This window comes from Carcharhinus amblyrhynchos, chromosome 15 (assembly GCF_965287045.1).
Source record: "Carcharhinus amblyrhynchos chromosome 15, sCarAmb.v2.hapA, whole genome shotgun sequence".
NCBI classification, from domain to species: Eukaryota; Metazoa; Chordata; class Chondrichthyes; order Carcharhiniformes; family Carcharhinidae; genus Carcharhinus; species Carcharhinus amblyrhynchos.
Window position 1 is genome coordinate 63115789 of NC_137338.1, and position 16790 is coordinate 63132578.

Here is a 16790-nt window from a genome sequence, read left to right on the forward strand (position 1 = left end):
GGCAGGGCCTGGGGGCATGGGGCTTCCACCAGGGGGCAACATGGGAGGGTTGGGTTCCCATCATTTTGGGATGCCAATGATGGTAAGGGCATGAGGGGGGGGTGCCCCCGATGCTGTAAATGGTGGGAGGTGGGGGGGCATCTGAAGCCCCATGCCACAATGATGGAGGGATGGGGGTGTGGTGGGGTGGGGGCAGGCCTTTACTTTGAATTTGAGACCTTTTAAAAACGGCACCCTGATCTCAGAACCCTGGCTGCCAGTGAGGTTAGGCCGTCCCTGCCAAGTTAGCTGTGTGATCCTCGCCAACACTTTGAAATTGTACAGAGTGCTGTTTGGTCTGGTGAGAGAGACAGCTGTGAAACCAGCGACTTTCACACAACTTCTCTCACCTCCTCCAGCCCTCTGTGCTGTTTTTGGAAAATCCTGCCCTTTGTCTCCATTTGAGAATAGGCAAGATTTTCTTGCTAATGATTTCCGACTCAAATATCTTCTGAGAATCTTTCTGGTGCTCAGGAAGTTAGTGGAGACCAAATGTTCCTCTGCAGAAATGGAAAATTGGATAGCCAGTCCTTACATGGGTCACAGAAGGAACTGAATGGAGACCTGGAAGCAACTGAAATAATCCAACATTTTAAGATGAGAGAGGCGGTGAGTAATTTACAAAAAAACCTATAGCACACTAATTGAGCAGCGCAACCTAATGATTACAAACACTTTAAAGAGATCATTTTACAAGCTCGTGCTTGGATTATAAAATAACTTTCTAAGAGTGATAAGATCTAAATATAAGTAACTTCAGCACTTTGAGGCAGTTTAGCAGAGCTCAGAAGTGTCAGAGCAGTATAAATGTTCACTTGCTTTCAATTTTCTTTGGGCTCTAGTTGCTGTTGACTGACAGCCAAGCATTTAATTTCAAAGTAAGGTTGCACAATGGAGTCTTGGTATAATCGACTCAATTTCACACAAATAAAAGATGGATTTTTGCCCGCTTTCGCTGTTTCTATTTGCTCTGCTTTTTTGGGATTCACACCACACAGCTGTCATCTGCTGAGGCAAAAAAGGTAGGAACCTGCTGGCAGGTTTTTTAAAACTGGACTAGTTCTGTCTCTGATCAGTGGCCATGAATACTTCTGTGCGTGTCTTACGCTGTTGGCCATCTACTTGGCCTTCTGTGGTCTAATTTTACTTTATAATTTTTGTGGTTCAGCATCTAATTTTACTTTATAATTTTTATTTTATAATTTTTTATAACTTCACTTTATAATCTCTGGTGAAGTGCCTTATTTCATTGTGTCAAAGTCACAATATTAATATTTGCTGAAGTCTTGGAGAAGTCTTCAGCTCAGGTTGTCTCACTTCACTGATGAATATAAGCAAATGCTGACAAGAAATCCATGCCTGGGGTATTAGAGGTGTGAATGTTTGGTTCAGTAAGTTAACATGCCATTAACACAAAATTTCCACTTAGTTTAGAGACCGCCTTTTAACAATAAAAGTTTCTAATTTCTAATAGAAGTTGGGACTTTTCTTTTCAAAACACACGAGCAATCATCAAAATGTTTTAATTTTAATAACTGGTTCAGGCTGTGCCAATGCATTTGACAATGATGATTTTTTTTCCCCTCGTTCATGGCATTTGAACGCTGCTGGCAAGCCCAGTACTTGTTGCCCATCCTGCATTGTCCCTGACAAGGTGGTGGTAAGCCACCTTGTTGAACTTCTGCAATGCATGTGGTGTAGATACATCCACAATGCAATTAGGAATGCACTATGACTTAGATCCAGCGATAATGAGATAATGAAAGAATAGCGTGACATCGTTGTGACTTGGAAGAGAATTTGGATAGTGTTCCTATGCACCTGCAGTACTTTTGCTTCCAGGTGGTATAGGTCATGGATTTGAGAGATATTGTCAATGACACCTAGATGAGATGTTGAGTGCATCTTGTATACTGTACACACTGGTGCCATAATATGTTGGTTGGTAGAGGGTGTGAATATTTAAGGTGGCAGATGGGGTACTAATCCAAAGAACTTTGTTCCTCTGGATGATGTGGTGCTTCTTTAGTGTTGTTGGAGCTGCACTCGCTCAGGCAAGTGAAGAGTGTTTCATCACACTCCCGACTTGTGACTTGTAGATGGTGAAAGACTTTGAAGAGTTAGGAGGAAAGTCCTTCACTAGAGGATACCCAAACTCTGACCTGCTGTTGTAGCCCTCTCTAGTCTCTTTGTGGCTGTCCAGTTATGTTTCTGGTCAATAGTGACCCCAATGGTCATGGTGGCCCTAACCATCATGTTAAATGTTATGGATAGATGATTAGATTTTCTCTAATTGGAGATGGTTATTGCCTGGTGTTGCATGTACTGTGCTCACTTATTGGGTGTTTGACTGTGCCAGTCAGTTAAATGTGTTGTGAGTCAAGCTGGGGGTGTGGTGAATAAAAGAGAAATTAAGCTGGAAGTTTCAGGCAGCAGGCACTTTAACAGCATTTGTAATAAAGTCTTGTTCGCACATAGAATTTAGTAAGAGTCATCTCTTCATACCTTTGAGACACAAAACACAATATCTGGTGACAAAAACAAACAATAGTTCAAATTATCTTCTACATCTTTCCTTTCTTTACTGGGAGATCCATCCATGCAGTGGTATTGATGGACTTCAGGGTTCAACACCTACATGCTTGCAGTGAGTATGGAGGTCCATTACAGCCTGTGAGAAGGTAATGCTCGTCCATTGCATCAGGACTGAAGGCTAGCAAGCATTCAAGATACACCTACAATTGATAAGGCTGTAAGCATGTTTGAAAAACACTTCACACCAAAGAGAAGTGTGCTGGTCGAACGATATACGTTCTGCCAGAGGGAAATGGTAAGTCCATAAAACAATACCTAGCAGTTGGCTTCAACATGTACATTTGGCACACTAATGAGCTAACTTATGACCAACTTCCTGAAAAAAATTTCAACTCTACGAATGAAGGAACACCTCTTCATGGAGAATGTTGATTTAACATTGGATAAAGCCATGACGTTGGCAGTCCAAACTGAAAACGCTATTTTTTGAATTAAAGAGATTATGCAGAAATGCACTTTCAGACGCAGAGTTACGGACACAGCTTGCCCAACTGACTCAAATGCAAGGATTAGAGATAAAGAGACTGAGCAGTCTCATCAACACTTGCCCCATCACAGTCAGATACTCTCAAATTCTCTGCCCATTGAAGTGGTGGAGGCTACCTCGCTAAATATTTTTAAGACGCGGGTTGATGGGTTTTTGATAAGCGAGGGGATTAAGGGTTATGGGGAGAGGGCGGGAATGTGGAACTGAGCCACGACAGATCAGCCATGATCTTACTGAATGGCGGGGCAGGCTCGAAGGGCTAGATGGCCTACTACTCTTATTTCTTATGTTCTTATGTAAATATGTACTCAAATTGTAGAGGTTTCCAACAATGCACAACATCATATCCAGCTTAGGGGGAGAAGTGTAACTCATGCTTAGAAAGGAATCCCTTCAAAGGTGTACAGGTCCTCAAAGATGTCAATTTGACATGTGGTAAAATCTATTCCTGAGAGCAAAATATGGCATGTATGTATCAGCCTGGATGGTAAAGCTTAAAGTTTATTTATACACCAGGTCATTTTAAGGATTATTGGCATTTTAATGTCGCTGCTTATCAATATTGGCGCAAAGGTATCCATAATTGAGCGACAAACTCTACCCTATTGTTTCACACACCTTTCCTTCACTCCTGCAATAGACTCTGTTCAAGCTCATGATGATTTGATTATCCTAGCTATAGGAATGATCACAATTCCAGTTCAGGAAAAAAATCCTCAACCGAGACAGGTTCACATCTTCCGAGCTGATTTCATGTGCCAGTGGCGGGAGTATTTACTGTGGGGGTTCCTCACACAAAATAAGGTGAGCATCCTCCTGCCACCTTCCTGCACCCCCAAGAGGCAGGGGGAGTGGGTGTGTGCCAAAATCAGCTGCCCACCTACCCACCAACTAATTGAACAATTCAGGGTGAATTGGGCTTGTTATCAAGTCAATTGACTCTGATAATACGTTGCCCATGTCATGAAATATTTGGCTAGGGCAGCAGGGTGGGAGCAAGAAGCCTGAAATGTTTAAAGGGTTGGGAGGAAGGGGTGGGGGGAGGGGCTCCTGTTTGGGGCCTGCCCTTTTCTGATCACGGGGCAGCCCCTCCTTAGACTGAACTGATTTCAAGAAGAAGATGTCACTCTTGAGGCTAAAGGAATCAAGGGATATGGGAGGAAGGGGTGACCAGGAATTTGATGATCAGCCATGATCAAAATGAATGGCAGAGCAGGCTCAGAGGGCCGAACAGCCTACTCCTGCAACTAGTTTTTATATTTCAATGAACCCTCCCCATTCTTTCTATCCCTTCCCTCCCTTAAACCCAGCCCCTCCCCAGCCTCCCACTGCCCTTCTCCCTAACCTCCCTGTCCCAAGACCCCAGACTGACCTGCTCTGGGGATGCTATGTCTTGGTCTCCTCTCTTCAGGAGCAGTCCTGGCAGCTGCCATCGATGCCTACCTGCCACTGCCAGAGGGCATGACCGAATGATGGATAGAAGTGCCACTCTAACCTCAGCAATCCTACCCTCAGTGCTTTCTGGCTGTGGAGCGGGTCAAACTCAGCACATGGCAGAGCTGAACTTGGAACCGTCCTGCCTTGTATCTGCTAGTGGCAGAGCAACTAATACTTCTACCCAGCAAAGGGCCTCGAATAAGTGTAGCCGAGTGATCAAATCCGGACTCATTTCTATTATTGTCCAAATGGGGAAGTTTCTCAGCTTAGACTTTGCTTCAGCACAGGAAGAAATGAAAAGTATTGCCTTGCATAGATGCACAGCCCAAAGAAAGGTCATTGGGCCCAACTGATGCATGCTGCTCTACACCAGCCCCTTCCCACCCCAATTTATCTTACTCTATCACTGTAGCATCCTTGCTCCCTTGTGTCTTTATCTAACTTCCCCTCAAATGCATCCTTGTGATTGATTGTAACCATCTCCTCTGATAGCAAGTTTCATGTTATAACCATTCGCTGGCAAAAGAGCTTTCTCCTGAATTTGAAGTTAGATTTATCTCACAGTCGAACTGTTAATTTATCCTGGGCCAGCCTCACTGACACATCGGGATTTTACTGCATCACTCGGGCAAGTCCAAAAATGTGCTTGATTGGCCGTGCTAAGAATTGCCCTTAGTGTCCTGAGATGTATAGGTTAGAGGGATTAGTGGGTAAATACATAGGAATGTGGGGGTGGGGCCTGGGTGGGATTGTGGTCTGTGCAGACTCAGTGGGCCGAATGGCCTCTTTCTGTACTGTCGGGTTTCTAAGTCTAAGTCATTCTAAGTGTAAGACCAGAAATTTCCACCTGAGGTCAATGGAGATTTCTGTTGTTGGATCTTTGCCCGCGGTGATTCCATGGTGGGCAAAGTGGTAGAGTTCTGACCATTGTTGAGGAGCATGAGTTGATGCTGTGAGATGTCTCTTGGCCGCATCAGCACTCTACATGGGAGACCAAACAGGGAAGGAAGTGAAGAAATATCCATTTTTTAACAAGCTTTCTGACATAGCTTGGGTATGATACCATTAACAGTTGAGGATTTATTGTTTTATATCATAGAATTGTGTAACTTCTAAAGTAGATCCCAATGGCTGAGGGGTCTGGAAAGGGTTTGGGCACTAATAAAGACTTTTCAAAATTAATTTTGCAGGTCTGTGACTGGTGCAAGCACGGCCACCATACCAAAGACTATGTGGACACGAGTGACAGTGAGAGCAAGCTTCAGTTCTGTAGCACAAAATGCTTGAACCAGCATCAAATGGATCGGTTTTACAAAGAGGCTCAGTCTAATCTACCGATGGACGTGACAGACTCCCCGTCCCCGACAATTGCAAATAGCAAACTGGAGAATGGAGTGACTCAGCTCATCACTGCGGAAGCCTGGAATATCAATCCTACCGGTCTCATGAAAAAAGCACTTTCCCCTTTAGTAGCTGTTCCAGCATCTTCTATCATCACACCACAAACAGACTCACCAAATGGAGTGTCGCTCAAAGTGGCTGCGACAGTCCTGCAACCCATTTGTCTAGGAGACAGTCCTATGGTCCTACCGATCCACTTGCAAGTGGCTGGGAGTTCAGCGCCCCAGATACCTGCTAGTGGTAACGCACCATGGGTGATGACTAACCAAGGTGCAGTGCCGCTGTCTTTGTTACTGGAGCAACATTTGATTCAACATTTAAATTCTCCGCTGCTTCTTGCTTCGCCCACAGCAAGCCCTATGAATTCTGTCCAGAACCACATTATTCAGGGCACAACTGGCCCCTGCATTCAGTCCCAGCCACTCAGCCAGAAACCTTTAAACCCAACACAGGAGTATGATATACCACCTCCTCTTCAGATCCCTGGTTTTGCTACGGTCCTCCAGGACTTTTTTCCTTCCCATAGCGCCGTGCCGCCAGTACCAAATGTCCAGTCAAATCCCGAGAACGTGGCTGGTGCTTTCTCCTCGACCCCACACCAGAACTGCAGTGGGCTGTTTTCTCCACTGATTCCGCCGGCCACACTTCTTGTTCCTTACCCAGTGATAGTTCCTCTCCCAGTCCCAATACCCATTCCCATCCCCATCCCCATTCCTGTGGCCAAGGATCCAGATCCTAACAGATTCCCAGACGTACACAGAAAAACCACCCAGAGGGGCAGCACCACCAGCAGGAGCACCCAAACCTCAAATGAGAAAGAAGAGCAAGAAATCTTAGAGTGCGTTCAACACCAAGGAGTACCGGATTATCAGAATGCAAACTACAAATTCAACACTGAGACAGAGGCGCTTGATCTTTCCTTGAAGAGAATGTCTGTGGTAAAGAAAAATGAGTTTTTTTATCAGCAGACTGAACAGGATGGTGTGCTGGATTTATCAGTGGCAACCCCCCAAAAAATGAAAGAAATCTCAAACCTTCCAGGTAACGGGTCTTCTAATCTGTCGGCTAATTTATTGAATGAGCCCTTATCTCATTCCAATGAATCCTGGTCCAGCACTTTGCCACTGTTGGGTGCACAGAAAGTAGAGGCTGTGTTACATGCCGCGTCCAACAGCTGTGAGTTTTCTGGCCAACATAAATGGGTGGTTGATCCAAACTACAACAGACTGAGGACTGACTCGCGAGCTGGCAGTAACCCTGACACCCTGAACAGCACGGACACTGCAAAAGTCATCGTGTCGGTAAAAGATGCTGGTCCGGCGATTCTCTGTGGCAAAATCAAAACTGTCGTCGGAGTATCTACAAAAAACTTCTCTTACAAGACAGATTTATCGCAGGAATCTGTTTTACAATGTTACGATGTCAAATCACAACTCGAGCTCAGAGACAGCAAAAAGAACAATAAAACTAGAGGCATAAAGTTAAAGAAAATGAGCTCGCAGGATTTCCATGTCCTTCCGATAAAAAAACAGCGCCTAGCTGCCTTCTTTTCGAGGAAGTGAAATATTTGGTTATTTTAAAATACTTCTGGATGTACAGTAAAAGGAAACCTTTAAGACAAACTGGAATACAGATTATGCTGCAAGATCTGTTATGAAATTAAATCTTGCAGTAATGAAGCTTTATGGAATATTTATTTAATTTTTTTTTTAAAGTCACATTGACAACTTGTATTGGAATAAACCTGAATTACCCATGTTCCTCCCCCCGCCCCTTTCTTTACTTCAGAGAGGTCGACTGAAGCTTTCGCAATACAGTCACTGGTTATAAATGAGCCCTTATTGCCAAGGCGTCTTTTTTTGACACAGGATGATTACAGTTGCAAGATACACAATTCCTCATCCAGGAATGTTTCCCGTTGAACCTGACTACATGGGGTGCTATGTTTCTTTCCTGCCTTGGTCTCAGTGTTTATGGGAGACAGTGTAGGTCATTTCAGTGGGAACCTATTTAACGTCAAAGCTTGACATGATTGGGAATAGCCACCAATCACTCAGAAATCGGCAATTATTTCCTTGGTTTTCATTTGTTAATTTTTTAAAAAAATATAAGAATTTTTTAAAAATCATGGTGCAATTGCCCCAGCCGAATCTATCCAGTATAATATAAATGTGATACTTAGTTTTAATACACCATGTTACATGCATTTAATTTGACATACCATAATTTTTATGATTACCAATCCTTTGTTTTCTGCCTGATTGATCGACTAATGGTTTAACCAGTTAAAAGCAAGGAATTAGTTGTGCATTCTTGTCACTGTGGCCTGGCTAAAAGAAACCTTTAACCGTGCGTTTACAGTGAAAATCCCAAAATGTTGGTATCTTTTAAATTGTTCTTAAATTCCAACTCCACATGGTCTGAAACAAACCTGGAAAATAACAAGCTCACCATGGATGTAAAACTGCCACAGGAGTAAAGTAGAGCAGGAGATACCACAACCACTCCAGTGTAAACACACGTTTGTCTCCATGACTTTGCGTGCTTCACTACATGACATAATGTCTGGCTGGCAATGGCCTTATTCTCACATGATTGCTGTCCACCATTCAGCCATTTCCAACAGTTCCAAAAATGGAACAGTGAGCTGCAGATTGATGACAATGTCACTAATCAATGTCATTAGGGTTGACTTTCTGTGAAGAACTCTTGAGGTTTTACAGATTCCACCAATCGCACAACTGAATTACTGACATTATATCAAAGTCATCATTCATTTCATCTAACATTGAGACAACGAACTCACATCTCATGTGCTATTGCATATTTTAAGGAGCACCACATCATTTTGTCACGATTAGAAAATGAAAATCACAAACTCACATTAATGCACATCGACAAACGTCAGTTTCTGCATTACTCACTTGAGCTTAGTGTGTGATTAATAATTCTAGTAAGTAATGAGCATATTTCCTGAAAAATCAACTATTGATTATCAATGTAATCTTGTGGTCATATAACAATTAGTAATCCTTCAATGTAGGTGTGGGACACTCTGACCATTAACATTCACCATGAGTGCTAGCAAAGGAAAACTGATGAGTCTTTTCCTCCTGGCTTAATAAGTTCTGTGCATGGGAGAGACTGAGTGTGAGAGTGTGTCTATGTGTTGAACTGTGAGTATGTGAGAGAGTTTGAGAGTGCGTGAACATGTTTACTTCCCAGAATTCATTCAAGACCACTCTGTATGACATGTCTCAGATGTCAGTTAGAAACCGTTATTGAAGGTTACAATGTCATCTGAATCAACAATGAAATTTAAGCCTTATAATCATTCTCAGATACTCAATTACTTTGTTCATCCAACATGGTAAAAAGGCAGAAATATGCAAAACATTCTTCTCTGCTCAGAAAAAATCCAGAAAGCGAGTAAAAGTGTTTTAAAGTGGTGAGTACATTAACTTTGCTACTTACTTAGAATATTTCAGTTAAATCTTGATAATGCTATTAATAAAACTGTCACTGAAAAACTTGCATAAAATGAGACTTGGAGCCACGACACTAAACTTGAATCTCACATTATGCTGATGAGACTAGCAGACTTTCACTATCATAGCCTGTACATTCTGCAAAACCAAGAACTAATTCACACAGCAGTATCAGAAAGGCTCATGAAACATCAAGGTTACAGGATCAAATGGTGAAAATAACATATTAATAGTTTACTGTGTAGCCAAAATCTCGCACTAAATTAAGTTTCAGAAATTCTAAAACTTTGAAAAGTCATTACACTTCCACTCTCCTACAGAAGTCTACGTCTAATACTTGTCAATGATATAGATATTAGAATTTGTATTTGAACTTTCAATTTATGGTTGCATTTTAATTGGGTATCATTTTGAAATGATAGTCGGGTCATTGAAATGGCCATTTTTCATGATTAAAATTGTGCAATAGTTTTAGGAATTTGATGTGTGCATACAGTTCTACACTATTCTATTAAAGTGCAAGAAACAAAATACCAAATGTTCTTTTTGACACTAATAACCTTACCCAAACTATCCTTCTTGAGTTATTCTTTTTGCACTGTTACGGAAAGAATGGCTTGAGAAACAAACTTCTGACTGATGAATATTTTGTAGTCGTTAATGTGAACAGCTTATAGATAAACTATCCTGTGACATAGGGGGTGAAATTCCAGTCTTCCCTAACTGAAAAATAAGCCAGCATGAGTATTAAGCAGACAGTAACTACTTCATACTCAGGGTAATTTTTTAAAATCTAACACTAGCAGATAGAGGAACCTTGCCCACCTACTCTGGGGTCTCAGTTGGCCCCATAGGCGGTTGCTCTAGTTCCAGTATGGATTGTTAAATAGTATGAATGGGGTTTGGTGATATTGTTTTATGCAGACACTTTTCAAAACTGGTTTAATTGTATAAAATAACAATCGATCCTTCAGTAGAACTCATTCAAGCAATCTAGGAGGAGGTGTGAAACCTAAACAAACTTTACAAACCTTACTTGCTGTGTATCTTATAGTTGTTACAGTTAATTGGTCATATTGGCCAAGATTCTCCAACCTTGTCCGCGGCTAGGATTCTCCAGTCCCTCATCTATCGAGGGAATAGAATTTTGTCATTTGGCCTCGGTCAACAAATAGCCCTGGTGGTATTAAAAAAGCTTTGCCATGTCATGATGATCTGTATGTTGTTGGATTGCTCAGGCTTTCTCTTTCCACCAGCTGTCCTTTATCTTCCAGGTTTGTCTCTGGATATTAGCCCTGGTCTGTTGGAATACTGCCTTCTTGACATCTGACCTTGTGTTGTTCTGCTAGGCAGTAAAGGTTGCTCATTTTTGTTCCGGGAGGTCACATATTTCACCTTCATTTTCATCAAGCCAGTCCTAGTGACCTTGCTGCTCAAATTCAATGGAAGGGCACAGAAGTCTAATGTAATTAATGACTTTAATTGCAACCACAGTTTTAAAATGGATTTGGAAAATTTTTCAGATCTGCTCCTGGAATTCCTCTGTTTGGTTGGGCTGCTTAAGGGCTGAGATATTGATCTGCTTACACTGTACTTTTGAGACTTGTTATTTCTTGGTGCTAAGTGAATGTTCGTCACTGATCAAACAAGTCTATGATCTGTCCAGCAGGCACCAGTCCCTCACGTGGATCATGTGATCCAGACATCACTTAGATCTTTGATCTGCACAATGACATTATCCAAGATGTGCCATTGCTTTCAGCTAGGATGCCTTCTACTCGTTCTTCTAGTAGAAGAGCGTGTTTATTATCATGAGGCCCATACTGAGTAAACTGTGTGCAGGTAGACGCTATTCACATTGAGTTTTCCAGTTTCTCATAATGGGTCACCCCAGGCATAAAGTCACGACTAACCTTAGTGTTGAGATGGCAGCGAGGATTTCATCAAGGCCACAATAGATCTTCTCCTTACGATCTTCATCGGAGTCAACACTTGAGCATAAGTGCTGATGGTGGTAGTATATTGGTTAAGACTGAGCTGTAGATGAAGTGTTAGCGTGTTATGAGTCTTTCATTATACAATGGGGGAGTTATGGCAGGGCATCCAAAAAATTAGTCTGGAAGGCATGAGAGTCATTATTAGCCTTTTCTTTGTTGGAGAAGGGGTATTCCCCTTTGCTGCTTTTTCCTTTGGCTGCCCCTCTGCAAGAAGGTGAGCATCACTGAAGACAGCAATATCAATTTAGTGTTGTGATATGATTGCAATTCTTTCTTTCGGATGGTCATTCTTGAGATTATCCTGGAGTGTTCCAACATTCCAAATTGTAAAATTTAATTTGCTGTCTTTGATTCCATAATGTGGAGATGCCGGCTTTGGACTGGGGTAAGCACAGTAAGAGGTCTCACAACACCAGGTTAAAGTCCAACAGGTTTATTTGGCAGCACTAGCTTTCAGAACCTCAAGCTCTTTCATCAAGTGAGTGAGGACTTGTGTTCATAAACAGGGCATATAAGGACACAAACTTAATTTACAAGATAATGGTTGGAATGCGAATCTTTACAGGTAATCAAGGCTTAAAGGTACAGACAATGTGAGTGAAGAGAGGTCCAAGCACAGGTTAAAAATGTGTGTATTGTCTCCAGCCAGGACAGTTAGTGAGATTTTGCAAGCCCAGGTAAGTCGTGAGGGTTACATGAACCTAAGATCCTGGTTGAGGCTGTCCTCCTGAGTGGAACTTGGCTATCAGTTTCTGCTCAGCGATTCTGCGTTGCCGTGTGTGTGAAGGCCACTTTGGAGAACGCTTACCTGAAAATCAGAGGCTGAACGCCCATGGCTGCTGAAGTGTTCCCCGACTGGAAGGGAGCACTCCTGCCTGGTGATTATTGAGCAACTATTTGTTGTCGTAGTGTCTGCATATTCTCCCCAATGTACCATGCCTTGGGACATTCTTTCCTGCAGCGTATCAGCTAGACAACATTGGCCGAATTGCAAGAGTATTCTTCATCGCAAGAGAATACTCTTGCAACTCGGCCAACGTTGTCTACCTGATACCTGATACGCTGCAGGAAAGGATGTCCCGAGGCATGGTACATTGGGGAGAACATGCAGGCACTAGGACAATGAATGAATGAACACTGCTCGATAATTACCAGGCACGTGTGTTTCCTTCCAGTCAGGGAATATTTCAGTAGTCACGGGCATTCAACCTCTGATCTTCGGGTAAGCGTTCTCCAAGGCGGCCTTCGCCACACACGACAATGCAGAGTTGTTGAGCAGAGACTGTATCCACTGAGGAGGACAGCCTCAACTGAGATCTTGGGTTCATGTCACACTATCTGTAACACCCACGACTTGCGTGGGCTTGCAAAATCTCACTAACTGTTCTGGCTGGAGACAATACACAGCTCTTTAACCTGTGCTTAACCCTCTCTCCACTCACATTATCTGTACTTTTAAGACTTGATTACCTGTAAAGACTTGCATTCCAACCATTATCTTGTAAATTGAGTTTGTGTCTTTATTTGCCCTGTTTGTGTTTATGAACACAAGTCCTCACTCACCCGATGAAGGAGCTTGAGGGTCCAAAAGCTAGTGCCGCCAAATAAACCTGTTGGACTTTAACCTGGTGTTGTGAGACTTCTAAATTTGATTCCTTTGCCAGGAGGAAGTGGGACAGCCACTTTAAGGGCACCTTTTCCAACCTCGTACCCACTAGGGGTGAACAGAGGATACCCCGAAGCTTAGTCACAGATGCTGCTCCCCAAAGACACTTTGTCTCAACATAAGTGTCCATTGATATTCATGAATCTGCTTCATGTGTGCAAGTTCTTGTCTCAATCCTCCACACAGCCTTGTCCCGGTTGCCAGTCCTGCATTGCCACAGGATTGGAAAATCGATGTCAGTAGAAACCTACGCATGACTTTGTTTAAAATTGTGAGCTTCGGGTGCCGTGATTGTCCACACGATCTTAGTGGTTTGGTGATCAAAATTTCTGCGACATGTCAGACCACGACGACCACGACGATGACCTTGCCATTGCTGCCTTCTGACTTCTTAGCCGGTGAAAGGGACTGTCTCCGGCATTGAGGACTTTTGGACAACATTTGGTTGTTTCCCAACCTTCTGTCATGGGTAGCCAGGAGCAAGGAGCTCCCGATGGCATTGCTCAAGGGATTGTCAGAGTGCACAAACCCCTCTACCACGTCAAGGTGGCAATCCATAGGAGGATCAAATTGCATTAACATTATGGGTAGACATGGTTTTATGACTCAAAATTTAATTGCAATACAGTATTATTTTGAAGATTTAAAATTGTAAGAGGCCTTAGATTTATAAATAGGATATTTAATTTCCACAAACACTTTTTTAACCTCATCAAGCGTGCATGTCCTGCAACCATTAAGAAGTAGTATTGGCAAAAACTTGCGGCATGGACTCTCCCTTTTTGCCACTCGAAGATATAAATGCAGATGTTGCAAGCATTTTAAAAAGTTAAAATTAAGCTTGAATTATTGCAAGTAAATTCAAAACAGTTTGAAGCAGTGGATTACTTTGTTTTTAAATTTCTAAAGTTTTCTTTACTAATTATGGCTAAAAGCAGTGCTATAAAAGGTCTAATACCAGTTTTGAACTATTTTCTTCCTAATTCTTCTTCACTTCTCTCCATTTATTGTATGTTGTCCCATAGATCCAGAAACAAAAAAGGTCTGTTCTTTTACTATAGTTATTGCAAACAAAGTTGCCGATACTCTTACCAAATTAAATGTAATGGGGCACATTGTGGAAATGAAATTACATTTCAATATTCAGGTTGCATCCTACAATTTGTGAAGATTTCAGTTTTTTACTTGTTCAATAGCTACAATTTATGGTCCAAATGTCTTATAGAATCCGGATAGTGCAGAAGAGCCATTCAGCCAGTCAAGTCTACACCAACTCTTTGACAGAGGCCCTTTGCCAGAAACCCCACACGTTTCCCATGGCTAATCCACTTAATCTACATATCTTGGGACGCTAAGGGGCAACTTAGCATGGCCAATCCATCTAATATCTTTGGACTGTGGGAGGGAACTAGAGCACCCAGATGAAACATATGTAGATATTGGAGAATGTGCAAACTTCACACAGTCAGACACCCTAGGCCAGAATTGAACAGATGGCATGGTGATATAGTAGTTAGCACTACTGCTTCACAGGGCCAGGTGTCTAGATTTGATTCCAGGTTGGGTCACCGTCGGTGCGGAGTCTGCACATTTTCCTCATGTCTGCATAGGTTTCTTCCGGGTGCTCCAGTTTTCTCCCACAGTTGAAAGACATGCTGGTTAGGTGCACTAGCCATGTTAAATTCTCCCTCAGTGTACCCGAACAGGCACTGGAATGTGGCGACTAGGGGAATTTTCCCAGTAACTTCATTGCAGTGTTAATGTAAGCCTACATTTGACACGAATAAATAAACTTTAAAAAAATGACTCAACCCGGGTCTCTAGAGTTGTGAGGCAGCATTGCTAACCACTGTGCCACCAAGCTTATTTTCATTCTAATATGTTACAAGTATATATTTGACAAATGATAAGTTTTTATATAATGGCTTAAATTTTCTTTTCACTCATGTTTTTGCTTTGATTCATTCCTCAAGTAGATGGGGTTAATATTTTAATCATTACATCACAGTATTAGGCAACACTACTAATGAATTACTATTGGAGATCATCTATCCTGCTAATGTACTGAAATGAATTTGTAACACTGACATTGACAATGAGTTTCGTACTTCATTTATTTTTTATATGGTACGATTTTTATTTGATTTTGAAAATACTGTATTTTTGTGACAAGGCAATAAAAGTTCAAAGGAAACCCACTTGACAGAAAAGGAGATACATTCTCTTAAAGTGGGAGATTGTCCTTCACATATACTATAGCAGAATTATGGACAGGATTTTCAGACCAGCTGATGTTTTTCTTACTCCACCTTGAAGAAGCCTTACAGGCGTTGCATCTACACAAAGAAAAATCAGTCTGGGACCCATCATGTATCATGTCTGCTGCACCAATGATATGGATTTAGACTATGAATGATGGATAAGATTAATAAAATAACTTTTATTTTAATAAAGCATAAAGTTTATAGTATAAATCATTGCAGTTTCAGTGGAATTAACCATTTAGTCATATCAATTTTTTCATTCTTTTTAAGAAGCATTGTCAATTCTTGATTGTTGCAAAACCAAGCATTAAGACTTGAGGCAATTATATATTGCTGTGCAGAGTAAATGTGTTTTCAATCCTGTATTTATTTCATTGTTAATGTTTCCTTTTTATATCATACCTGGGTAGAATGTAACAAATTTTGTTAAAAAGGGAAAAAAATGTTGTTTGCACTATATAGTACAATAGATTTATGTATTTTATAAATCTATTCAGTGTGATCTGATTTATTTGAATGTTTGACCCACGCAAAAAGCTTGCTATAAGTGGATCATATGTGTCACTGTATAAAGTGCTTGTAGCTGAGGGTATTTTAGAGACAAATTGCATAGTTGAAGCCAGCTTCAGAGCATGACAAGTTTAATAATTCAGATTAAACCAAGGAACAGTGTTGGCTTCACATTTAGTGATTCTGTGTCAAATTTATTATTGTTTATTTCATCACACAGTTTAGTTACATCAGTTCTGTACTGTAATAGCTAGTGTTGTATCAAATCTATAATCGTACCTTTTATAAGAAACATTTGAGTCTGTCAAGCTTTCTGGTAATGATTGCTCCGAAGAATATTTTTGTGGCTTTATTTATACATCCAAAACAATATAAGCATCAGATATTACAGTAACTTCTTTACTATTCTGTTATGTAATGTCAGTTAGCACATGCATAAATGTCATGCCTTACACTGAGCCAGTTTATAACTACAAATTATGGCTTTCAATTTGACAAATTTTGAACAGCACATTTTATGCTTACTTGTGTTGAATTTATTGCAAGCACGCCATTCTGTGTAATAGTTGTTTTAATAATGCTGTAGAGTACTTGATTGATGCAGTACAAAGTTTGTGTGGTGACTTCATTGAATATCAGAGAGCTGAATTTTTACTCAGAGAATACAGCATCGTCAGGGATCGGTTTTGTTTGCTGCAGAAAATATTATGAATTTTGTTCTATTAAAGTAATAAAAAAAGTTCTTATACTTGTTGTGCCCTTCATTTAAGTGTTTAAACTTCAAATGAAAATGTTTTTCATAATAGGACACCTTGCATTTTCAGAAACATGAATTACTTATTGCTGCATTCTTCAAAATCTGGCCTCCTGCACCTCCCCGATATTCTTGGCTTCACCACTGGAGTC

General features: G+C 41.3%; 1 protein-coding gene across 5 annotated transcripts in view; it reads left to right on the forward strand.

The window, feature by feature from the left end:
* Positions 1-7720, forward strand: part of rai2 (retinoic acid induced 2) — a 67573-nt gene extending 59853 nt beyond the window's left edge. For 3 of the 5 annotated variants that reach the window (XM_080204052.1, XM_080204053.1, XM_080204051.1), the window contains exon 2: positions 5749-7720. In XM_080204052.1, coding sequence (XP_080060178.1) covers positions 5749-7521 — 1773 coding nt within the window. In that variant the 3' untranslated portion in view covers positions 7522-7720. Of the gene's footprint in view, positions 1-608; positions 649-951; positions 1062-2630; positions 2870-5748 lie in introns of those variants that run through there. The other 2 variants (XM_080204050.1, XM_080204054.1) reach the window with 2 other exon arrangements.
* Positions 7721-16790: the final 9070 nt, after the last annotated feature.